The sequence below is a fragment of the Mycteria americana genome, chromosome 1 (genome assembly GCF_035582795.1).
Source record: "Mycteria americana isolate JAX WOST 10 ecotype Jacksonville Zoo and Gardens chromosome 1, USCA_MyAme_1.0, whole genome shotgun sequence".
In the NCBI taxonomy this organism is placed as follows: Eukaryota; Metazoa; Chordata; class Aves; order Ciconiiformes; family Ciconiidae; genus Mycteria; species Mycteria americana.
The window spans coordinates 196,154,687-196,181,996 of NC_134365.1; the positions used below are offsets into that span (position 1 = coordinate 196,154,687).

Here is a 27,310-nt window from a genome sequence, read left to right on the forward strand (position 1 = left end):
GGTTACTGCATGATGCTCTGATAAACATCAAATGTTATTTATTGTTGAGGCAATATGAAACTTCACTCTGACACACACTTAATTGTAAATGTGATTTTATCTAAGTTCAAAATATCCAGTATATGCTTGGTAATAAAGTTGTTGCAATCCCATATGACAAGTGTCTGCTGTCTGCTCTGACAAAATGAAGTAAAGGTTATGTGTATTCAAAATGACAACAGATATCTCTGTGTCTCACACTTTTCAGCTAGGTCAAGGAGCACAAGAACTAGCACATCAAAGTGCACATTTAAGAGAGCTGTTTCAAGGAGATAAAAACCTCATCAAAACTAAGATTACTGGATCTTATTTCTAGCTACCAGGTGCTTGTTGACATTTTCTGACAGATGAAAAAAGTGATATAGCTATTTATTATCATCAGTACTAAAGTCAGCGTATCTTAATCCTAATGTTAGGTCACTTGAGCATTAAAACGTGGAAATGTATGTTTGTGTGTATATACTTACACATACACAAATGTATGCAAGCACAGACAGGTTTGGAAATAATAAAAACCAGTGATGCTGAAATGTATAAAACATCATAAAAATGCAAAACCATATTTGACAAAATCATGTCAAAAATGAATTTTTAACTTTACTCCATCACTTTTGCATGAAAATTGTTTGAACAGAAACGAAATTAATCCTGAAGAAATAATCAAAAACCTGTTAAACTGAACACATTTTAAAAATAGCTTTTTTGTATATTTGCATCATTTTCAAGCAACGTAATTTAAATTGTATACTGCAACACTCATTGATGAAAAAAGCAATTGACTGTTGACTCCTTTTAGGAGTAAGAATTATAGACATTAAAGAGTTATGGGATCCAGCTGCCATGTTACTTCTTCCAATACTTAAAGAGAATAGACGTTTTAAACAATCTTACTGTCAATAATTAATGATTCCTAACTAGCAGGAAAGACATGTAATATCATATTTCAATATATAGATTATAGCAAGTAAATGTTTTAAAGTGCTCCAAAATGCAAAATGTTCTAACAAAATTACCTTAAAATACTAACTCTAACAAAACGTTTCTATTTCTTATTTTTCATGAAGTGCCTTAAGTGTATTAATTGCTTTTCTTTCTTACTGAACTCATAAATACTGTTGATAAAATCCAACAAAAATAATTCCTGAAGCGATTTGCATTACTATTTGCAATAAATCAGAAAAGTTCTTTGTGAAGCTAAAGGGTCTGCCATATCAGTTTAGACATTCTGATTAAGGGATTTCTTCAAGCTATAAATGTTTTCATGAATTTCAGTGAGAAGATGAGAAATTAAACCCGTTCCTTGTGTTTGACATTTACCAAAGCTTTTAAAAACTACTTTTGAAATGCCTTCAATGTAAATTTCTTTCTTGGAAGAAAAAAAATCTTTATTGTATGGAGTTACAGTCTAGGTGACAACTGAGTGAAAACAGAAGCAGAAACGCACCAACTCTCAGGCTTACCTCAAACTCAGCATGCTTGTGGACATCTTCAGCTCTTTGTCGGTTCAAAATAAATTCTGCTTCATTTGCGACACGTACTATATGGTCCTTCATTGCATGACATAATAATCTAAAATAAGAGAAATTAAAATCAACCTTTGTATTTGATGTACTTCAAATAAGCTATTTCAGCAGATTTACTTAAAATAGAAAAAAATAAAATTAATGAAACTACTGTAATGCAATTGCCAAATTAATTGATATGAAATATTTAGTTTTATCCAAAATTTTCTGCATTTGTGAAAGCACAAACAAATCATGTTATATGGAAAAAGCTTGCCATTTATTAATGAAGGGAAAAGTTCTTTATGGAGGTATTATATTTCTAGTATGTTTTTAACAGCAGCCTCAATATGAATACAAATACTATACTATCATTTAAAAAAATCTATACAACTGCTTAAACTCTTATTGATACCATTATATCATTAAATATAAATATTCCAATCTCAAACTCTTAAAAAATGAGATTACTGAAGAATTAAAGTTGTATTAAAATTGCAAAATAATATAAATATCTCTATGTAAGTTTTTCAAACACAGGGATGAAAAGTGCGTCATGTTCCCAAGTTTTCATGGCATCAGAACTAGACAAATCTTACATAAAAAGAAGCAAAAAATACATTAAGATTGGACTGAGACTGAGGATGTCAATCAGACACCTTAAATTAAGACTTTTGTAAAGACCACCAAATACCATGAGATGCATAATAAAATTGCAGCATAAACAACACTGTGTTGTTAATAATGCTGATATTTTATTGGGCAGGAAGAATGGAAGCAACTGCTTTCTCGTCCCTACAGTCCATATCTCAGCTTGCCCATTCTATTAAAAATTGCTTTGCTCTTCTTATCAGCAGGGAGGAAACATCTTTCAGGATGCAAAGATCTGACAGGTCTGTTTAGGATCAGGAAGAACTGTTTCTCTTTGTGTCAAATTAGCACAGTCTGGGATTTTCCTTCTTGCAGCATCCGGGAAACACACTTAATTTCAGAGATTCTTATATTAAGAATGTGACATTTCTAGCAAATTCCACCCTAAGGTTGGTGTCTGGTGCTTAGAAGCACCACAAATGAAAGTCATGATTATTAGAAATGAAAGCCATGATTACTAGACCTTACATCTATAAGATGGAAAGATCTGAACTCTATTCTGGCCTCCTTTGGTGCGTTCTACCATCTGTGAAGGAAGGAAATAACTTACCCTGAGCTAATGTTTAATATGGTGTGTGGCATGGGAAGACATAAATGTTGGGGCCTCTGTTTAGAGATAAAGACAACAAGCTTGGATCAAGGTCTCACAGTGGATATTCATGCTTTTAATAAGCCTTTTTGTTATATCTAACCCTTTGCTATTCTTGAAAGAAAAAGGTTTTTGGCAAACTAGAAGCTGAAAGACTAAAATTGCCTCCATTGTAGTCTTCAAAATTTAGCTTTATTTTTTGATCTACCCTGCTGGAAGATATGCTTTAGTATTTTATTACTGTTAAGTGTTCAGATTTTTATTGTTAAGAGGTAAGTGTAGAACTGCCCTCAGATATGGATTAGCAGTGAGCATTCATGACTTTAACAAGCTTCTCTAAAATGAGAAAATGCTAGAAGTGAGTGTTTAACATCTCCAATCAAATTTTGCATCACAGGTCTTCCTGAACTTTTCCATATGACATTAATGACCTGGAACCAACTAGCTAGGATTTCAAAACTGAACACACAGATTTCAAGTGTCTACTAGCTGTACATCCCTTCCTGAATGAATAAACTATTGAATAAATGGAGCACAGTGCAAATTCAATATCTTTGAGTCAGCTGTGGTCCAGGCAGGATTTCTAGTTCTAAATGGCTTTAGGTGAAATCAATAGGTTTCTTAGACACTCCCTGCCACCACGAATTTGGTGAGAAAAGATCGAGAGTAACTTCAGTCCACTGGGTTTATTATTTGGGACATCTGGGCATAGTTTTTATACCTCAAAAAACAATCTAAGATGCCTCTGTTCATGAGCAGTGATAAAAACATACCGTCTTCATCTTAGTCATATTTATCTGTATGAAGAAGTGTTCACATCCTCTGTGCCCATTTATGCACTAAAACACCTACAGGGGACTTCAAGTGGATTCTCGGAGAATGCTCATTTCCACAAGTTATAAATAAATCTCTTGCCTATACTCAGGGAAAAAAAATATATATATATAAAAAAAAAATCTGTCGACACTAGTCTCTGGCTGCTTTACAGAAAATGAAGTTTTATAGACATGCAGCAGATGATTCAAATCAGCTGGCTGAAACTGCTGGTGACCCCAGCTCTACCTCCCGCCCCCCTAATGGACCTTTCTGCTCCAGAGACTGAGACCTGATGCATTTGGGAACAACTCCAGAGTTGCTGCAGCTTTTGGACAGCACATGAGGCAAACTAAGCCAGATTTCAGGTAACCTCGAAATGCCACAGGCCTTCAGGGTCCAAAGTCAAGGAGATGGCAAATAAGAGGGGACCAGGAAACATGCCTGAGCACTGGGTCCTGACTGCCTACAGCACTCAAGTCATTAGCTTGGCCTCCAGTCATTTTTTGGCTCTAACTTCCATCCAGAAAATATATAGGCATGGTCCAAGGGCGGTTCACTGAAGACACATCGATGAGACTGAATCAACTTAAATGCTCTCCAATGCTACCCAAGAAAGTTCTGCAGGTGTTTTCATGCCATACCCCAGTACACATAGAACACATCATTCTAGTGGGTAGCCCTCATGTTATTCAAAATAATCTGAACTAAACAGACAAAACAGTAATGATATCTTGAAGTGAAACAGGAGCTGTACAGGCTTCAGGGAAGAGCTGGACTAAGTGCTCTATGTAGGATGAAGGAAGACACTCTGCTCTAGCAGGTGCTAACGGTAAGCAGTATGAACATAGGCCAGTCCAGGCTATTCGGTTTTATTTAAAACCACAGACATACCTGCTCTCTTCCTTTTTGTTTGTTGTCAAAAATCTTATCTATTGAATATCTCAGTATTACTTCAACTGTGTCTAGCCAGTTGTTTCATGCACTCTCATATCTCTATCACTGATTGCAATTTCTTCAAGAAAAAGACAAAAAAGTGTTTCTATGGTCGTCAGCACATTGGGATTATGACAAAAGTGAGGCCACAACCTATCAACACTATATAATAATTCAATAATATTGTATCAATGTGTGCTAAGAAGGGACATATTGTGATTCACTTACCTTAGCTGCTTGTATGCACCTAAGATAGAACTTCAAAGACTACGTAAATTATGCTTTTGCATCTAGAAGACCATTAAGAATTACACTAGTCTTAAAATCCCTTGACAGAAAGACAGACTTTTGAAAAAGAGAAGGGTTAAAATCTAGGTCATCATTTAGAAATCTTGCATGCCTCCAAAAGAAGCCTTGGCCTGGATGTTTTGATTTGTAAGTGCAGGAATGTAGGGCAGAAAACAGAAGCATAATAAGTTAAAGCAGTTCAATGTGTCACCTTAGCTTTGAAAGGAAAGGCAGCTACTACAAGGTCAGGGAAGCAATGCCTTACAGAGGGTTTTGCAAAGGAACTTGCTTACGTGCTTGCTGTACTTGTTCAAGGAAACTTGTTACTTTTTGAAATTTAAAAACACTACTTAAAAATATTTTTTTGGTACTGATTTTTACTTCTAACGGGAAGTTATCCTGTATTCTGAAACTATATTTCTACTAAGCAAAAGATGGCAAAAGTGTTATTACTGTTATATCTGGATTAAATCATAGCCAGCTAAGTCTGATTGAATCTCAAATTCATATAGACACAGCACAACTCAGCATACTGTCCTAACTGGGTTACACCTGACGAACATGCATTGTAATGTTGTCATCCTTTGAATACTTCCCAATTTTATCTAAATCCTTACTAACTCAATCACATGCATGGCCTAAGATTAAAAAAAAAAAAAAAGAAACCTCATGCTTTTCTGGCATGACAAAAGTATTTACAACTATCTTTTGGATTCTCATAGAAAAAACAATATAGATGATTCAGAAAGGATCCCAAACCAGGAAAAATCTCACACTCAGGAGGACCAAAGGCTGCCAATACATCAAAAAATCTCCCTTCATGTACTGCAAATAAGAGAAAGGAACAAGGACCTCTAGGTCAGCAAATTCACTCCTTTACTGCAACATGCAGCTACGTCATACAAACTCTTTCATAAACTATCTTTAGTTTATGAAAGACATTTTCATGAAATCTAGCTCATGAAATGTGTCTTCAGTTTATGAAAATGTGATCGAGTTGCTTTCCTCCAGCACATCTTTGGAAGGTCCTCTGAAGGTTAAAACCCTTTTACTTTCCCACGCAAATGTATTCTTCAGCAGCCTTTACTGTTTCAATTTTATGCAAATGTTGCCCTTCAGCTTACACAACTCTTCTTCCTTCTGTTGACCTTCTGATATTCCATCTATCCCTATTTTACTAGGCTAAGTAAGTCAGCTGTCTGACTTTTCTTGTATGGTAAAACAGTTCATAAAAGAGATTGCCTTTTGGGTTTTTACTGATTTCATACACTGATTTTACCTTTTCTGCAAGTGCACAGCCAAAACTGTCAGCAGTATTCTAGACAAGCTCTAGTCACTATTTACACAGTAACATTAATGCTACCTTATTTCAATGGAAATACCTTTTGTGAGGCAATTCTAGAACTGTGTTTTCCTTTTCCTTAGCCCTACATTCTATGATTTTGCACAAGAAAATTTCAGTGATAGATTGATCTTTTACCTCCTCAGACATTTCCAAAAGACGAACCAACAGCCTCTAGCATATATTCCCAAGAATGTGAACTCCATGTACTGTTACGTTATAAAATATTTATGTAACATTTTACATTGTATAATATTTATATTAATGCAGGTTTGAAATCCACCCAATATATCCTGATTGATATTTCAGTCATCTGCCCAACTATGCTTCCCATCCACAGATTTTTACAGACCACTCCCTTTTGGGGAAAAATCTTTTCTCTGCATCTTTCCCAAGTCATCATGTATTGGAGTCACCATCCAAGTAAGAAGGAGCTTGAGACATAAAATGCATATATACTTGCTAAACAGAGGGAAGATCTGAAATTTGAGAGCAGTACCATTTTTACTCTCCTTTGGAAATAAGACATGTTCTTTAGTGAGATCTCCTTATCACTGACAACTGAACATTTGTTGTGACTGAATTATACCCATTGTTCTCATTCACCCTTGTAAATCCTCATCCTGCTTTAGCAAGTGCCACCCTCAAAAGACCTAGTAGATAGATTGATGTTGAGATGGTGATGAATCAGGCCTTCTGGTCGTACTTATTAATCTCTACACAAGTAGTCCTCCCACAGGGCTAAGGAGTTGTCTGAAAGTACAGGCTTGCTGTACTTTTTATACTGTTTTCCAGTAATTCCTGATTTACCAAAAGAAAAAAAGACATTAACCTAGAATAACCTTTGGCTTATATCACACAATGTCCTGCATGACTGTTTCTTCAGTTGCACCACTAAAACTCCTACCAGAATTGAAGCCAAATGTGCTACTGCGTCCTTCCCCAGCTGAGCTGATCTCAACTAGGAACTGATGACCAGCAAAAACCTTACCCTCTTTGAGCAGCAATTCTTACCACATAAGGTAGAGATTAAACACTGACTTGGTAACTTATGGTTTCTCTTTACCAAGACAAGCTTGATTTCTATTAATGCCCACAAATTTATGAACCACATTTAAAGCTCCCTTACTAGGAAATGGGTTTGATTTGTTTTTAGGCTGAATCAAAGGACTTTCAGTAAGGAATCCACCAACAAAGCAGTCTGAAATCACTCGTGACTCCATTCCTGATACACTTCTGTGGGGAAATGAGCTTTCTGTACAGATAGCCATGAAGTTTCCAGATGAAGATACGGAAAATGGAAGTAAAAACTAGAATTAAGATATGCTGGTACTTACAAATAAGCATGACAGGGCTTAAGTATCTGTAGGAATAAGAGTAAATGGCAGGCTGTCCTTTATCTAAAAATCGAAGAGTCTCAGACTTATGAGTGACAGCAGACTAGGTGAGAGTATGTCTCAGGACATGCTGATTCCTAAATATGAGTTATTTGCAAATGCTATTTAGGAGTATGGAAGAAGTTATTTTAAATCCATGTGGCTTGCTTTCCTGAATTCTGTCCTTAGCAAGGTTACTTTAGAAGTCCAGACTGTTTGCAGGTTAAAGGAAGTTGTGAGAAAGTATGTGCAATTAATCAGAAGCCCCTGTGTTTCAGATACTGGGGTTTAAAAAGGCTGGATTGTGGAGCTCCATATTCCAAGAAGTCATTCAGGTAAATAGCCAGAGCCTGGGAATTTTGGGGGTTTTTTTGAGAGTTTTGGAAATAGAGACCATTACAAGACTACACCCAAACTGTCTTGGAAACATGTAAAAACCAGAAAATGTTTGCAACACATTTAGATGTGGACTGGGATAGGTTGAGACAAACAGTGCTATTTGTACATCTATCAGAATTGAAAGAAGGATGAGGATGAAAACTCGTATCTCACTAACTATTCCAAACCGACTTTGCTATCCTGCAGTCAGTTCTTCCTAGTAATAATCTTATACAGAGAAGTAGAGGGCTTGTAACTGTTACGCTGCTAGATGAAACAATTGTGCTTATGTTACCCAATCTTTCTGTCATTTGAGATAAACTAAAAAAGCAGATCATTCCCAACCAGCAATTTTCAAAACAGATTACAAAATTAACATTTGTTATAATTTAGCTAAGGTCTTGCTTCCTCTACTCATTCCTGAAGTTCTGCCAACTCACATGTCCAGGGAAACAGATGTTTCTCTGACTTACTTTCATCAGATGCCCATAGCTTAATTTTTCCAAGAAGCACCCTGGAAATAAGCCACTTTTTCACCAAACACAGTTGTTTTGACAATTATTACTCCTAATGGCATTCAGAAGAAATGAAACCTATCGTTGCACTTCAAGCTATCTATAATAGGTTGAATGGTCTAACTTGAAGAGTTTGAAGTTCTACAAGATGCCGTACTGCTACAAATACTTTGAAAGTAAACTCCTATAAATTTTAGAAGGTAATGTCTAACACAGGGGTCTGATTTCTAGCAAAAGGGCAATGATGAAGAATTTACTAGAGAAAAGTTTGAAATCACAGCATGCAAAGACCGGCTACTGGACCTCAACATGAGCACATTGGCAAGATAAACTTCATGGAGGGTAACTATTAATATTTCAGAAATGCCACAGAAGCTATAACAAACTCAGTGAAACTCAGAGTTGACTACAAAGAATCTATTCCACTCTTCATAAAGATTTTCTATTTTGCATAAGAATTTTCTAAATCGAGAGGAATCTGTCTCTTTGAAATAGTGACCATCCAGTAAACATCCAAAACCAGCAGTTACAACTGAGATGGCCTGCATCTCAGAATCAACCTCAGCTTTGCGATATGATTGGATCAGGCAAGGTTAGAAGGTGAGAGGATGCCTCAAAAACCTCAAAGAGATCTAAGAACTCCAGCTGTACTGACCCTACAAATAGATAGATGGTTACCATAAAAATGTATGCTTTGTCTAACATAAACTGACTATTAGTCTGGAGGTAGAGCAAGGACAACTGTAGTACGACATTATAAAAAAGCACATCTAACAGGGAGCTCAAGCTCATGCCTCAGCTGGAGCAGAAAGAGAGACATGCAGTGCCCAGTTTTACAGAAGTATCTATGACAGGAATCTTCTACTGATCGAAGATGACATTTAGGATGAATTTCCATAAAACAGCCACTCCCAGTTGATAAAGGATTCCTCCAATCAAAAGTTACAACTGGTAAGGATGACAATACAGCAACAGAATTTGGTTACATCTGTCAAAGACAGAATAATCAAACACCTTTGTTCTTGTTTATATATTGTATCGGAGTGCTACTGCTTTCCCAGTGCTATATTCTGCCTGGAGTTGCATATACTGGGTTTTGCACATCATACTGGAATCCTTTAGAAGTTGTTCTGGTAGCCCTCAGCTACATAACGTCCATGATGGCTGAAGACCAAGTCTCTTGCATTCCTGGATGATTCAGGTGAGCTCTCCATTCTGACCTCAAGATTCCTGTGATTGAGATCACTGTCAAGACAGAAACAAGGAACAGCATCCTTTCTCCATCTTTCTTGGACCCAACTACTAAAGGAGTTCTTCAAGGGGTATCTAGGGATCCAACTGTAAATGCATGTCATAAATCAAATATGGCAAATGGCACCATAGATATACCTTTTAACACGAGGCCTGAACATTTAAGTATTGCAGACAGTGAATAATGACTGTGAGCTCATTTACCACAAACCAAACATATCAGAACTGCCAAACTGCAACAGAGGATGTCCAAAAGAAAATTTGCTGCAGTTACCCAACAATCCTAGTTGAGGTAACATGGAAAGAATGTAAGTCTTTATTAGCCTCCTTTCAGGGTTTAATCAGCAATTCATCTAAATTTAAACAAACACAAATTTCCAGTCTATTTAAACATTCTGCTACTCTTTCCAGGAAATTAGTGAAAACTCTCAACAAAACAGGGTTTAAAAGAAAAAGGCCTCCTGTGAATTTTAATTATGCTTGGAGGTCCAGGTAGGTGGATATGCAAGAGTATATATTTTCACAGCTAAAGGCAGAAAGCAGACTTAGGTACAGAGATGAAATTACAGAAACAAAGCCTACAATTTTAAATCTGAGGTGAAATATAGTCTCGTGTTCCCTCAAATTTATATTATGCTCAGACTACTACTGCTACTTAAAATGAGGAAATTCTGTAAAAAATAAAGGAAATTATTTTAAACAAAAGGACAAGGTAATCTCTTTAAAGAGGTGAGTGTTATGAAAACATAAAGGGGGAAGGAAACAGACGTTGAGGATAGTAATCCAATTCTGAAAGACTAATAGATAATGATCTGTAACATCCATCTCTTAGGCAGGATAGACCCCTGAGATACTCTACTTGTCAAAGGCATCAAGGTAGAGTATGACCAATTAACCACAACCCTCGGAGCCCCATTATGTAGCCAGTTTTCTACCTATTTAGTTGTCCATCCATTCAGAATGGAGTGTTCTAACTCTGATACATAAGCATTGTGGGACACAGTGTGGAAACCTTGCCAATGCCAAGGTAAATGATGTTCACTGCTCTCCCTGTGTCCACAAATCTAGTTGTTTTATCACAGAAGGCAAACAGGTTGGTCAGGGATGGTTTAGCTTTTGTAAATCCATGCTGTCTGTTCTCAATTACCTTCTCCTTCATGTGGCCAGAAATGTGTTCCAAAAGGACTTGCTATATGGTTTTCCAATGAACAGAAGAAAAGTGGACCAGCTTATAGTTCTCTGGGTTTTTCAGACTATTTTGAAGATTGGTGCAACAATTATCTTTCTCCAGGCATCTGTGACCTGCCCCAATTTCCTTGACCTTTCAGAGAGAATAGTGATCAGCCTTGCAAGGACTTTCACTCCATCAAGATATGCCCCATCGGGTATTATGGATTTGTATGGGACAAGTTGTCTCAAGGAATCCTTGACTCAATCCTCATCCACTGCAGGTAGTTCTCCTCTCTGAACCCTTTCACTAAAGACAGAGGCTCGAGAAACCTTGGTGAAGACTGAGGCAAATAAGGAATTGAGTACTTCAGTCTTATCTGTCACTAAATCATCCATCCCATTCAGCAACAGGCCACATTTTCCTTGGTCAGCCTTTTACTAGTAGTGAACTGGTAGAAGCTCTTGTTGCCCTTGATATCTCTTCCAAGTCTCATTTCCAGTTGAGCGTTGACCTTCCTGACAACATTCCTTACACGCTCAAGCAATGTTTCTAAATTCCTCCTTTCTAGCCTGCTTCTACTTCCACCTCCTGTGTACTCTTTTTGCACCAGAGCTCTACTATAATTTCCTTGGTTAGCCAAACCAGTCTCTTGATATATCTACTTTTTTTCCTGTTCTTACACTTCGATGATGCTGTACTTAAAGGCCTGCCACCTTTCCAGAGCTCCCTTGACCTCCACATCTGCTCCCCATGGGATCCTACCCATCAGTTTCCTGAATAAGCTAAAATCTGCACTCATGAAGTCTGTACTCTGTTACTCTCTATCCTCGCTTCCCTCAGGATCTTGAATTCCACTATTTCACGGTAACTACAGCCAAAGATGCCACTAATTACCACGTCCACAAACAATTCTTCCTTGCTAGTGAATAGCAGATCCAGCTGTGTGTCACTTTTAGTTGGTTTACCCTGTATCAAGAAGTCATCCCCAGCACCCTCCAGAAATCTCACCTGCATGCACCCCACCTTGTTGCACTTCCAGAGGATGTCAGGAAGGTTAAAGATCCCCATGAGAACTAGGGTTTGTGATCCAGATACTTCCTCAAACTGTTTAATGAATGCTTCTTCCTTTCCCTCACCCTGAATGGGTGGTCTGTAACAAACTCTCACCACAACGTCACCCTTACTGGACTCTCCTCTCATCCTGTCCTGCAAGGTATCAATCAGACTGTGACCCATCCCATTGAAGAGCTCCATACATCCGAGCTGCTCCTTCACAGAGAAAGCAACGCTCCCTCCTTGCATTCTCTGCCTGTCTTTCCTGAGGAACTTGTATTTGTCTATCGCAGCACTTCTGTCATGCAGCACAGGCTGTCCCACCAAATCTCATTAATGCCAGTGATGTCATAGTTTTGTGATTGCATGTGGAGTAATTTCTACTGCTAGTTTCCCAAGCTGTATGCATTTGTGTACATATTGAGGCAGGTGCTCCTATCTTATCTCTTGTTCTTGTTGCCCTGCACCCTTTTCTTTTGACCTCATCCATCACCACTCCACTTACATGTGGGTTGTAATCTCCCTCCCGCATCATTCCTAAAAAACTCTTTTCATGTCCCCTTTTACAGTCAACATTGCAGATGTATCCAGCTCTTAAATTAAGAAGCCTACTTATGTGTATACCCTAATGTAAATCTGAAATCCTAATTAAGCTGCTATCAGCGAAGCTCTTGACATGTGTGATACCCTCAACATCACATATTCATAGCATGAGACTGATTAAAAACAAGCATAAAGTTCAAGACCATAACCAGGATGTCTCTAAATCTTTCAGGTATATTATAGAAAGTATTATTCTACACTTCCAAATTAAATATCTTTATATATGTTTTCCTTGAAAGTATTAATTTAAATCTATAGTCAGATACTCTCGTTATACTAAAAACTGTAATAATAGTTCCTATTTTTAGAAAGCTGTATTGCAGTGTTTGTACACTGAATTCTACAAATATGTGTCATTCAGACCTTCCTAACAAAACATTATCTAAACCAAGAAAAAACAGAAACAAACACAGTAAATCAATTGATTTAAAATGAAAATGCAATTTATTAAAGTGACAGGAATATAGATGTTATAGTTTTTTTAACTACAACTAAACTGAAATATTTTGTTTCCGAACATTTGTAATAAAGTCAAAGATCAGAAAGGCACTCGAATTATTTCAAGCAGAAACAACAAAAGTTAGGTACTCAGAAAATCACCTTATAGCACCTGTATATTAAAACAGATAGACAGCTAACTGAAGATATTAAAAACTATGATTCTCTGCATTACTTCTAAGCCTTGTCCTTCACTCTTGAAGGAAAAAGCTTTCTCAAAACTGTTGATTTATTACCCAGGTCTCTCAAAATCTTACCCAGAAAGTCCTTCAAAATATTCTTAGTCTTCATTTTGCTTTTAATAATTTAAAATTCAATCATTATTGCACAGCGATTATATGCAATTTTACATCCCATTAACTCTGCTTTGTTTTAATTATAAAGATCCTTTGTTAGATTCCTTTAAATGATCCAGTTTATAATTTCAGGTTATCCTAGGGAGCACTTTAATTCCGCTGCACATTCATCAACTGTTTATGTCCTGTTAATTGTTGACAACTGCACAATTGCATTCTCTAGCTATGATTGATGAATTGCATTCACAAGTTTAGCTATTAAGCAGAATAAATATTTATAACAATTTCCAGTTAAAGGATTGTTATCTTTATACCCAAAAGGGTAAATTAAAAACGGATGGGCTGATTGCAAAGAGTGTTCTAGTAATGCACGCACACTTGTTCTAAAACACCTTTCTGACAAAAGTACATGCAGGAACATGTGTCTAAGGGCAGTTTGATTAGACATTCTGGATTTAAGCAGCAGTTCTTAAATACTACTTTGTTTTGAAAAGTTATTGTTAGAGGAGAGTAGAGGGTCCACTGATATCTTAATACCTGACTGCTAAAAATATGCAGATATAGGAGTTGTTCAGAATGAGCATTTTATCAATAGCGAGCATGCAATAATATGTGAATCCATTTGCCTGGTTGAGAAAATAAAAAGGGTCAAAATGGGATTCTATCCTACTATCCGAGAACATAAACTTATTATAATTATTCAGTCTATTACCATGTAATATTTATTGTATAATGTGCAGTACATGACCCACTCAGGTGAGCCCTATTGTGGTGCAAACTCATATTGCTGCTTCGTAGCAAGAAGAATTTGCAATGAAAGGACTATATTTCCAACTGCTATATTGCAATGTAACATCGTGTGTGTTCAGAGAATTTACACCAATCAAAAATTGGGTATAAATCTACGTACTCCCGTTTTCCAGATACTAATGTTCCTATATTCCTATCTCTGATGTTTGCTAGTCTTCCTTTTAAATGAATGCATGATTTAACCACTGAAATATCAGCTAGACAAAAAATATCCTATAATAAAGAGACGATTTGATACTTTACTATTGGTAATGACATACCATTGGTGAAAAAAAGAACCACACATAAAATGACAAAATCTCTTCAACAGGCGTATTGCTATATTTTTTTTTCAAGTGCACATATCAAGACATCTAGATTCAAATGGATTTAATGTACTGGCCAATACAAGTCACACACATTACACAAGTGGCCCCATTTGTCTTTGGCATTCCACTGCCAGGCAGGCCAAAGAGTCCCCCTTTGCTGCCCAGCTTGCTGGCTGAAAGTACTGACAAACATTGCACGGAGTAGCAGATATAAACAGATACAGCATTAAAATTACTTGCGGATTGATAATAAAGTATCTTAACAATTTGCAAAAGCAAGGCGGCTCTTATAAACTTAATGTCCTGTGTGTTTTACAGGACTCAAATTGGACCAGAAATTCTAGATAAAATAATTCCTCATGAACTGATAGTATAGAGAAGTGCATCTGTACAGTGAATGCTGTGCTCCTAAAACAGATGGAGCAGCAGATGGGTTTACAGATTGGGCTCCCTGGACTGTCTGGGTAAAACAACCTTGCTGCTCTGGAAAATGGTGGTTCAGTTCTCAAATAAACCCAAACCTATATACAGTTCACGGGAGCTCTATGTCCTTCTGTCAATAAACAAAATTTCAGAATGTACACATTTTCAAATTAAATATTTACTATATAAAGTATCTATACAATAAATCTCTTAATTAAAATGGCCTTTTCACAATCTTTTTGGAACAGATGGTAAGGAAGTATTATCACCCAATGGAATAAATGCAAAATGACTACTTGTTCAAAAGCTTTAAAATTAATTACCTTCCTTCATTGATGAGCTCAATAAATGCAAGTCCTGCATTCTTCTGAATAGAATTTTGCCATTCCTAAGAAGATAAAATATAACATGATCAAAACTCAAGGATTTTAAACCACATTTCTGAAGCTGACCCTTATGACTTCCTAAGGAGCTTGAATTCAGGCTGAACTTCTTAATTTAATGTTTTTCTTTGTTTTTCTTTTTCTTTTTCTTTTTTTTTTCCAAAAAAAGAATGACCTGATCATTTAAAAACTGTAATTCATTCTGATTTTCAAATAAATTTTAGGTGGTCATGCTTTCGGTTTCACCCTTAAGCAAGTTTTAGTTTCCTTGTCTAGAGAACATGAAAACACATCTTGTTTCTCCAATTCATACAGTTGCTCAATGAACATATTAAGTGCAACAAAGTACGGCAGTAATAGTTTCTTCTCTTTGCTTCACTGTTACACCTTGTACATTTTTCATATAGAGCAGGCAATAATCTGTGTACCATCCATCCCTCCTTGAGTTCAATATTTGTTTCTTCCCCATTATAAGTGCAAAAAAACCCAGTTGCTAATAACAAACTGAGTTTTTAAAATTCTTATACTATTAACATGGATTTCCAAGATAAAATTTCAAAACTTATTTAAACCACTTAATAGATATTAAAAGGTAACACCATTTACTTCATATACCACTAAATTAAAGAGAAAATTCTCAATGCATTACAAAGAGCTTTTTGCCATATAACCCACTGCTTCTATCACACCAACAGACTATTGATACTTGAGATGAAAAAAGGTCGAGATATCTCTCTAGCAAGTAAAGTTTACTTTTTGGGGGGATAATTCCTTAAAACTTTTCTTTAAGAGTAATAAACATTTACTTTTCATCATACAGAAAAACAAATCAAAATACATTAGCTGGATTACAGTTCAGAGAGAAATTCTCTAGTTTGAGACTTCATGTTATAAACAAAAAACGGGTAGAGAGGGTAACAGTTACAGACCTGTTCTGCTTTACATTTCCTTTTTTCCAGGACTAAAAAATCAGGCAGAAATCCCCAATGCTTGTTTCCTGATATGGGCAAAGATGATTAGCTTTGCACAGATAAGGAAATTTTCTCAAATAATAGTTGTGAAAACTAGTCACTAATCAGCAAGGTGCTTCTTACTGATCCTATGAAAATTCACAGATTTGACCAAGTCATGCATTTTAAAAAAAGCCTAACAACAATAATCTTGTGCTCATGATTGGTTTTACAAGAGGCAAGCTACTGAAATACCCAAATAATGAACATACTCTTAACCTATTACTGAGCTGGTGAGTCCCGATGAGGGAAGATGGAGTATCAGCACTCAAGCCTCTAGCTTGTGGGCTAGAAAACCATTGTAACAGGTCCTTTCTTCAGTGATGTTGGTTTTGTTCTTTTCCAAATCCAGTAACTGAAGCAAGCCTAATGATCTAATTTTTGGAAGCAATTAAATCACCTTAGTATAGTATAAAGTCACTTTGAGAAACTAAGAAGGAAAGGATTCAATTACCTGCACATAGGCACCTAGTGCCATTTTAAGAAACGACAGTCTGGCTTAGAGATAGTATCTGAGGTGTAGCATTATTATTATTTTTTTTTAATCAGGGCCTTTTACTGTACACTATAAAAACCCCTATTAGCATTTTCTTTTGAGATGCTTTTTTGCACCACAGCTACTATGACTCTGCAGTCAGGAAAGCAGAACTGGTGTGACTACAATTTAGGAAAGAAGTTGAAAAGAGAGAAGACAAAAAAAAAAAAAAAAGGCTTCCTGAGACAGCTAGAAGAAAGCATGCTAATTAAATTTTTAAAGAGAGACAGAGGGTCTCCCTGTGTCTGCAAAAGACCAAGAGATTCTTGCAAGTCTTTTGTCAGATCTTCCTGCTCAGTGCAAATGTCTCAGATACTGCAGGACATCAAAAATGGCTAACTGGATTTTAGGTGAGGTATCTTAAGGTACCTAAAAAGCCATTAGATATCTATGTGGCAAATCTCTTCAGAAAGAAACAAATCTCTTATGTCTCCATAGGTGGCAAATCTCATCAATTTATTCAAAGTAATTATTCACGATGAAAATGTGTGAAACCTGCCCAACTACCTACCAAAAACTAGTGAAAACATAATGATGCAGAACCAGAAAGAAACGAGGATTCATGGTTCATGCATTGCTTCACTACAAACTCACTACTACAAACTTCACTACAAACTCCCAACCCTCCATTAATCCACAAATAAGGGAATAATTATCACTACTATAATTTCCTCTCAGTTTTAGGCATAATTTATCATAACAGATTCACGATCCTGAGAGGTGAACTGTACTTGTGAAGAGGCACCTGGTTTCCTTTTTCTCAGTTTCTTTTTAAAAGACCCAGACAATAAACTGAAATACTTAGAAATGCCAGCATTACAGTTGCCTTTGCAATGGCTGTTCAGATCACTGCATGCACTTTAAGAAGTGGATTAAGATGTGGAGTTATACGCTCAAAGAATGTGCGGTGATTTTGTTTACATTATCTTAGATTCCACAGAAAATCTTTCTCACCCTTGAGATGCAAGAAGCAGAACGATAAACACCAAATGTAATGGACACAGCGACAGTAGTTGGAAAATTTATGTTATAGGCAAGTAGAATCATTACACAGACATTTGGTTATTAGCGGCTAAGTGCTTGAATGACCACACTACATCTCAGGTGGTTTTGGTGTAGTTCATATCCTGAATCTTCTGGGCCTTAAAACAAGAGCTGGGCAACTCTTCTGTACCTCAAAAATGCTGATGCCAATTACATGCTGAAGTAACGGAAGACTTCGACAAAATCGTATACCAGAGAATTTCTTCTGTACATGAAGGATGCGTTGACCTTTCTTCCCTTGGGGGTCCTGCTTGACAGGGCAGTGGGGATGACTATTACTGCCAGCAGTGCACCTCTCAGAACAAGGTATGGTATAGAAGACTCGAGGATAGAGGCACACTTAGAGACTGTCTAACACAAGACAGTGTTTAAGAATGATAACACTTATCACTTCTTTGTACTAAAACCAGAATGAAGATATCAAATTTCATTTTTAACTTTATTCATGTAGAAAGAAATAAAAAAATTGTCCTCATACACAATAACTCAACATTATAACTTTAGACATTCAGTTCAATTACTGTCCACTATGGCTACATTCTAAATATGTTATATTAGGTAAACTTCTATTGAAGACATCAAAAATGTACTAAGTGATTAGGATACTGGTAATTGCCGTGCCCCTGCCCTCACCTAACTTGTCCTCCTCCTCTATTCTGTCGTTGCTTGAAAAGCGTCACTGCATCCAGAAAGCATCAGTACACATTCCCTGACAGACAGTTCAGACTGAATCCTGTTATGAAACTGTCCATGCAGAGGAGGACAGGAGATGAATAAAACTGGGATGATAGTAAAAGGCTAAAACTTCTCAATAATGAACAGTAGACATATTACTTGAAATTCAGGGGTTTTTTTTTCTTTCAAATCATGACGTACATTTTCTTACTCTCTGATATTCTTACAATTTTTAATTTTGAGTGTGTTTTCCTAGTCCTATTTCTTTAAAATTCTCCAATCCCCAGTACATTAAAAAAAAAAAAAAAGAGGTTAGACAGTATTAACAAATTTAGCAACACGTTAAATTGATACCAGAAAATTTGCACAGATAAAAAATAATAGTGAAGGAGCAAAAAAGGAACAACTAGATGTGGCATGCTAAGAACTTTTTTTAGTTTCTATTATACTTCTTTCAAAATCAACCTTTGCTTACAATCATCTTTAAATTTTTATTCATGATGATTAGAAAATTTCTAAAAAAAAATCTTGTGATAGTATTAAAACATAAATAATAAATCTGACATAGTATCTTGATAAAAAAAGGAATAATGATTCTCAGAGTTTTCATAATTTACATGAGAGCTCTCACTCTTTCCAATATCTGCAAGGAAGTCTAAAATTGTGTCACAAATGACAAGTTTCTCAACAAGCTGCAGTTACTGAATGGACAGATAACTGGTCTAGTAATCACCCTACAATTCTCCTTCCACTACAGGTGCCCCTATCTCAAGCAGTTGTAGCTTCTTTGATTTCTCTCTTCTCCACATCTTAAACTAATCTGAGTATTTTTTTTTCTTTCTGGCATATTGAATATTTATTGAATTTTCTAGTCTAAGGTATTAATAACTCAGATGATACGTCAATTCTTCAGTCACTATATTTTAATCATAACTTCTTGAGACAGATGAAATTCTATTATACTGACTCTCTTCTTTCTGGAACCTTGAATATGTTTGAAGAAAAGTCTTGTACAGAGCTGAACAGGTGCTACATTTTATCAGGATAAGGAAGGGGAAATTTTATAAAAATGTGTTTGCAATTCACAACATGCATGTAATTTAGCTTGGATTTGAACTCCACGTTGTGAAGTTACCTTCTAAAATCACCAGTAACTTGCTTTACTTCATTTAAGAGGAAAGATTCAAAGGAAATGTTACAAGATTGAAGGAAATGTTTCTTTATGGCAGAAAACCATGTCCATTAAAAGTAGGTAAAACCAGAAAAACTAACTGATTTCAAGATACAGCCTCATAAATTTTTTATCAGATTGCTCATAAATTTTTGAGAAGATTATATGGTTTTTAAGATCATAGGACTGTCCCTACCATTCCTAGAAGAATTGAACTAAAGATATTGGAGTCTTAAAACCTTCCATTATTGTTTGGAATGAGAATCAGATCTAAGAATTCCAGTTTTACTGCCTTTATCCTTCTCTCACACTCACATGTATACTGCTGATAGATGATAAATAAAATGTATTTTGGTCTACTCTTTCAAGTAAATTTGGGATCAATTTCAGGATTTTATGATAGGTCATCCATTTTAAAAGCGACTATTTCCCACAATAAGGAAGTTGCAGAATGACTGACGACATCCTCCTGGAAGGCAAATCTGCAAGTATTGGAATACACCGGGCCTCTGGCCAAATCACAGAAAGGAAAAGAATGTGAAACCTTCACAACACTATTTATGTGAATATGACTTTAACAATGCAGCAAAGGTAATAGGAAGTTTCAGATTTCACTTTCACAAGACTAAAGCCCAATTTTTCCTTTATTTTCTTGACTTGGAGTAATATGTTAATTTTTCGCTTTCTTGGAAACACACAGACCCATTGCCCTTCTGATCACCTGTGGTAATTGCCCAATTTATCTTGGAAATGAAGTCAAACGTTCCCAGAGGAACATTTCATTGGTATCTTAAAGGAAAAGAGAAAAAAAAATTCCACAACTGCAAAAACGTTTACATTATCCAAACAACACTAGGGAAATGGCCAAATTTATTTAGATGACACAATATTAACCTTAATCACCTTATAGAAATTCTGCATATCTTCTAATGCAGTCAGAAGATATGTGCTAGAAGATAAATGCACCTGCATAACTTCTAGAGCTTGCTTCCTGACTGGAAAAATAGTTCTTAATTTAAGAGACAATAAAGTTATTATTAACAACATGTGTTGCTACGTACTGCTATTAATCTTAAAAGCCAGTCCACTTATTACTCAACCAATCTTTGATGTTAGAGGTGGATAACTAATTTGAAGTCTTCCAAAATGCACCATTGAAGAGAAGACTTTTTGATGAACAGAAAACTACTCCTCACATTGTCTCCATTATATATATAATGCCCCCCCCCCAAACTATGGTATATTTATTAATAATGATGGCCTCCAATAATGAACTTTTGCAGCCTTGCAGCCCTTTAAGAAACACCGGCTGACTCTGACTTTCTCAGTGTTTTCCTCTGATCTAAGATCCTTCTCAATTGTAGGCAACTTAATAGAGAAGGCACCTTGCCATATTAGGATATGGGGAAAGTAATTCTTATATTTTTCTGATCCTGCCTGTTTTGCCATGAATCTGGAAGAGGTTCAGATCAGCATCTCGCTGATGTGTAATAAATGTCATCTTTGACATTTTTTGACAAAAATACTCTGACAAGGACAGGAAAGAGACAGGACCAGAAGTTCCATGATGACTCTGATTTAAGTAAGATATTCAAGAAGAGATTCTGGTTATTACTAAAGGCAAAACTCAGAAGTAGTTTTCTGAGTGTACAGTGATCTGGAAGGACATCTCACAGAATAATCAAGGAAGTAACATTGCCCAACAAGTAGGAAAGAATACACTGATGGTTTCCATTTGAAAGCTACATTATCAGAAGCAGATGGCCAAGAGATGAAGACTGAGATTGGGCTGGAAGACATTCCACACATGGACAAGGAATTAATGAAAGAAAATTCTCTGACACCCCTTTAGAGTTAAAAAAAAAAAAAAAAGAGATAATGCAAAGTGATCATCTTTTGGCAAACTTCCAGAATTCTATAAAGCAAGTGAGAAACACTGGGGGGTGGGGAGGAACAACCACCCCCCAACAAACCACTTAATTTCTAGAGAAAAACAATATAAAGGAAAATGTTTTCTACTTCCCCTGCAGCTTGTACTGGAGTTCATTTCTGTTTTTGGAAATTACACTAAGTGTGTATATCAACCTTTTTTTGTATAGGCCATGTTCTAGATTATGAAGAGCCACAAATCAACACCAGAACGTAGGTACATGATGTATTTGATAATGCATAAGGACACAGTAGAAATGTTGTTTCTCTCTTGCTGGACAAATTTTTGACAATATAGTCAAAATCGGTCCAAATAGGATGACAATATTAGAGAAAGTACTTGCTTCAGCTCCAAATACTTTACTTATTGAACCTCAATTTGAGTCTGTGATAAAAAGTGAAGTTACAAACCCTCAATTTGGAGCTACGTGACTGACATTTTCATACACCTTTCTAGTGCTTTGTCCAGTGTATGACAATCTGTGGGATTTTTTTTGGTTGTAACTTATTTCTCTCTCATCAAATGCCAAAATTCCACTCTTTTTTCTTGACTGCTACAGGGGCAGTCTTTCTTTCCTACAGCCTCAGCCACCCTACCAGCCACCTCCTATGAGCTATTGCTTTCATGGCTACTCTAGAAGTATAATCGGTTAAAAATTACTATTTTATCCAGAGTTACTTTTTATTTTGATGTGACTGTTTCCACCATTGCATGTATTAGTGAAAGGGAGCGAGCAGGAATATGGAGCTAGGCATGGAGAAGATATGATATCTCTGCCAGTGTGATTTGGGCCAGAGAGAAGCCTAAGCTGAACTTTGAAACTGCAGCCTAAGAGTCTGATTCCATTAGATGCAGAGATCTGAATTTACAGCTTGCTGCCATGAAAACACAAGTAGCATTTTCTCTCTTCTCCTCTGTGCTCCCAGATTTGCAATCCTGAATCCTTCTCCTTGAGTAGCTCTGGTGGTTTTTGAACGAGGGTCTCAGCCAGCTTAACCCACTAAACCAGGAAACAAATGTCTGAACAGTTTTCAGATGTGTTTGTGTCTTATGAAGGTCAGCACTGGCACAAAAGTGGTGTTAGCAGAGAAGAAGCTGCAGGACAGAAGCAGTGTAGCAGATCCAGAACTTTGTTAACTGTTTTCAAGATATGCTTGAAAAACGGATTATTGAAACAATGAGTTTCTGTATATTTGCATGTGTGTTTCTATGTATCTTTCCCTTACAGATCAAATCTTAATTCAGACTTTTGCAGTGATATGATATGCAGCGTTGTCTCCTCCTAGTTGCACTAGTACAAATACAGACAGTGGATAATCCAACAGGACAAATAGGAAAGCATGGCCAAAGGTACAACATCCAACTTGTTTCATGATTAGGAAAAAGAAAGATTAAAAAATTACACCTCCATAAGAATTTGCATAACCAACCTTAATTTTACCATTGAAGTTATATCAGATTTAATTTCCTAAGTAGATTAAGTCCTAGGTTCATTGTTCTTTAGAATTAAGAGAAGAAGTCATTACTTTTAACTTCTCTTCAGCCTTCCTACTGCAGCTGGTGCCAAAAAGACAAATAGCAAACACTTCTGTTAGTGTGCTACTATCACAGTTACTCTGAAAGAGCTACCACTAATCAAACAAAAATTAAGGAGTATGAGAATTCTAGGAATACCTTTGGAGGGAATAAATAAGGACCTATAAGCATAATCAAAGTTGAATCTAATACTGGCAACAGGAATAAATACATACAAAATTATTATAAATAAACCTATAATGACAATCAAAAGGTTTCTAATAATGCATAATATTAAAATGTAAAATAGACATACAAATAGTGTAGTACAGAAATAAAGCTAACTGTCTTAAGATGGAGCCTGCTAAGATACCTGTTAGCGTGGTGCTTGATGAGAAGGCACCGTACAGCAGAGCTGGAGAATTCCTACTTAAACTTTTCTGGAAAGCCTTGAATAGAGTATGTTTAGTATCAAGAAGCATGGATTGTGTTTCTATTATATGAATCCCACATTTCAGGGCTTCTTCTGGTCAGCTGTAGGGATCAGAAAAGGATTTATTTTTCTGCTTGTTTTCTGGGTTGGGCAGCTGCCAGTTTCTGAAGCCCAAGAGCTATCCCATACTTTGAGGCAGAATGCACATTTAGACGTGCTAGTACATACTGAAATCTCTCCAGTGCCTGGTTGATAGGTCTTCCTATATATTCTCAGAACTAAACCTATCACCAAATTTACTCAGTGAGAATTTCCCTCGAATTTGCACTGGCGAGGCATACCTTGTGGCAAGGTGGGGGGGGTTGCTTGGTTGTTTTTCCACCTCTCCTTGGAGTGGGATTAATTTATTGATATTGTTTAAAATTTTTTCTTGCCACTTAGGACAACAGGCATTGCACTCATTGGCCTTCCCCTCTCCCACCTTCTGCCCCATTTTGCCACTTTATAGTTTTGATTGCTATAGTATATATAGTAGTATACAACTACTATGTTTTACATGTGTCAAACTGCTGGAAAGTGTTTTATGGACTGAGCTGCATGGGAGCAGATCCTTCACAGATCAGTTTTGATTAAGTATGTACTGAATGGCTGCCTGTGATATGGAGAGACAGACTGCATTCAGCCCAAGCAGCGTCTAAGTTTCCAGGTTAATAGATAAGGCAATGTGGACAGACACAACTCACTTATGAGGCTCACACTGTTAACCAACCTTTGAAAGGCTTAGCTGAAGCTCAGTTTACCCATTAATTATATACTAGAGTTTGTCAAGTTATGGATATACTCTTGGTATAATTTGCTTTATTTAAGGCACTTTAAGTTCTATAATTTTTCATAAAAGTAAACAATTTACGGAATCTACTTACAGCCTAATTATAAGAGGGATCATGTGTTATCATTAATTTGAGAACCTCCTAACAGGTTTTAATTGCCAGTTTTAAGTAAAGCATTTCTTGGTTATGTATATCTTTTTCCTCATTCCTCATACAGTTTTTCTAATAAAAGCCTGTTTACAAGGGATAGCATCTAAAATAAATCTTTTTCCTCAACATAGTGATTCAGAAGCAGATTATTTTCATTCTAGTTTTGATATTTCCTTTGTAGGCTCCTGAATTACAATCTTGATCAAACTTCCAACATGGGGGGAGGGGAAATCAGCAGAATGAATGATGTATTGAAAACTACAAAACCCTGAAAGTTGTCAGATATTCTACACGTATTCTACAGTCACAAATGACATAGCATTTTTTCCCTAAACTAACCATTTATCCATTATAATAGTTATATTTTTAAACAGGTCAGGTAGCAAGATGTCTTAAATACTAAGACAGTATTTTCTGTTTAAGAAAATAAATTTCCCCTGTTAATAGATAAGATACATAAAAATACAAGTGGCATGAGATAAAAATCCTTTGGGATAACAGCATTCAGTTTCTGCAGAAGCTGTATCCCCAAAGAGAAAAATTTGCAAAAGATCTGGAAGTAATTAGAAACTATTGTAATGTTTTGGCTAGGAAAAAAAAAAAAAGAAAGAATAAGAAAAAAGTAATTGAAATCTAAATCTGAAGTAAGAAGGAACTACATTTGCAAAAATTAAAGTTGTATTTTTATAAAAAGTTGTATGGTTTATTGAAGAAATCTGCCACTCCAACAGCAACACAGCTGTGACATGCTCAACTAGGCCGAGGGAACAAAGACCAGCTAATCAAGCACAGATTTTGTCAAACATAACACATCTTCATCCATTTTATGTTAAAATAGACTAAATCCAAATGAAAATGCCTGTTTTATGAAAAGTGAAAATCATTATATGTTTATTATCAATTATCTAGAAAAAAAAATATATTTCAAGTACTTGGATGTATGCTTTTGGTTTATATAAGAAATAAAGAAAATAAAGCCTTCAAATTAACCTAAATTTAATCTAGTGAAGTAGGTGATAATAGGAAAAAATAAAATAGGTGCAGGGAACCAAGTTACAGTACAAGAGAGATTCTGAAAATACAAAGAGTAGAACTTTTTGTTCTTCCCCAAACCCACAAATGATGCACTATCCCTACAGGAGTTCCTTTAAAACTTAAAATGTATTTTTCACAGAAACTCCAAATTCCTTTGGGGGAAAGGCTTGATTGCATATCCCTCAGAGTCTAAAAGGCTGCCCATATGAACTGAATTATCCATGACATGTACCTTCAGACATTTGTAATGTGATATTTCATGTAAATTTAGACCATACCTTGGACGTGAGCCGCTGGCAATGTTGATTTTATTCAGGAGCTCAGATAAGAAAAAAAATTCTGACATCCTTGCTAATCTGTAGTCGTTAACATGGAATTTCCAACATAAAGAGCATAAAAGCATCTAATTTGCTGTAGCAAATGAAACGAAAACAAACTTTGCATTTCCCTTTCCTTTTCAATGTCTAAAGTTACTCTGTTCTGTGCAAACAAAATTGTACTTTTCAAAGGTTTTTAATATCGTCATCTATCTTTTGAATGACACATTTCAAACTTCCCCACATAATCTGTAAAATGTCATTCAGTTTGAATATGAAGGATTTACCCATGTTAGGAAGAAAAGCCCTAGTTACATTAGGATTATTAAAAACCAGAGTACTTTATATACTCTTTCCAGTCCATATTACTCAATTTATCATATGGAAAAGCTCAGGTACCACTATCTGGCTTTTTAGAGATGAGTTAACCTCATTTGCTGCGGACAACATCTCCTAAACTCCTAATTCCAAGTTCTGCTAGCTATAGGCTGGATTACGATATTTGTCTGTCTGCTATTCTCTTCTAGCCATTTTACGTATCAGTATTTTTATAGCATTTACCTCTTATTTTCTTTTGACACATAGTTTTAAAATGTAAATAGAAAAAATTAACTAATTTTTTTTCCTGCAGGTGAATAGAACTACAGACCTGGTTGTTTAGTACACCTACAGGATTAAATACAGTATTCTGTGCAGATGCAATTTACAGAAGCAATACTTTTGGAGTTAGGAAGGTGAGTGGAGGAGAATGCAATTTGCACCACTACAGCCCCCTGTTGACCAATTCCTGTAGAAACATTTAACATCACTCCACCAACAAACATTACAGCATTAGCTTCTGAAGTACTCAGTAATAAATGGACATCAGGACACAAAGTCTTCCTTATTTAGCAGATAGGGAAACAACCCTAAAGTATCAGATGGTGTATAAAAAACTAAAAGCTTGCAATTTCTCCAAGTAATTGGGTAGATGGAAAATAGCTCTCCCAAGCAAACATTGAAGAAAACGAATAAATGTTCAAAATTTGAAAATGATTAGGCTCTTTACATTATCTCAGGTATAAAATGAAGCTTATTTTTAAAATAGTCAAATATTTTGAAATAATAAATAACATGTATAATAGTCATAAAAATAACAAATTGATTTAGCTGCATTTGTTACATAGCTTTACTGGGATGTCTAAAGAAAAAGCATTGCAGAAAGAGCTTAAATTTCTCTCTCTTCCTTTCAATCAATATCTGAGGCAAAGTTTCATCTCTAGGGCCCTTAATGGCAGGAATTCCTGGAGCCAGCAAATGAGTAATGTTAAACCTATGATTAGATGATGAGGCCATCAAAGACACTAGACCCTAATGCTACATTCCACTTTATTCCTGAGAACTGCAGTAAAACCAAAGGCTAGAGAAGAAAGGATTGTAAGTTATTCCTTGCCACAAGAA

General features: G+C 36.0%; 1 protein-coding gene across 1 annotated transcript in view; it reads right to left on the reverse strand.

The window, feature by feature from the left end:
* Nucleotides 1-27,310, reverse strand: part of NBEA (neurobeachin) — a 235,388-nt gene that overhangs the window by 43,117 nt on the left and 164,961 nt on the right. The window contains exons 33-34 of the mRNA XM_075498349.1: nt 15,166-15,230; nt 1,500-1,608 (exon numbers count right to left, since the gene is read on the reverse strand). Of these exons, the coding sequence (XP_075354464.1) occupies nt 1,500-1,608; nt 15,166-15,230 (174 nt within the window). The remainder of the gene's footprint in view (nt 1-1,499; nt 1,609-15,165; nt 15,231-27,310) is intronic.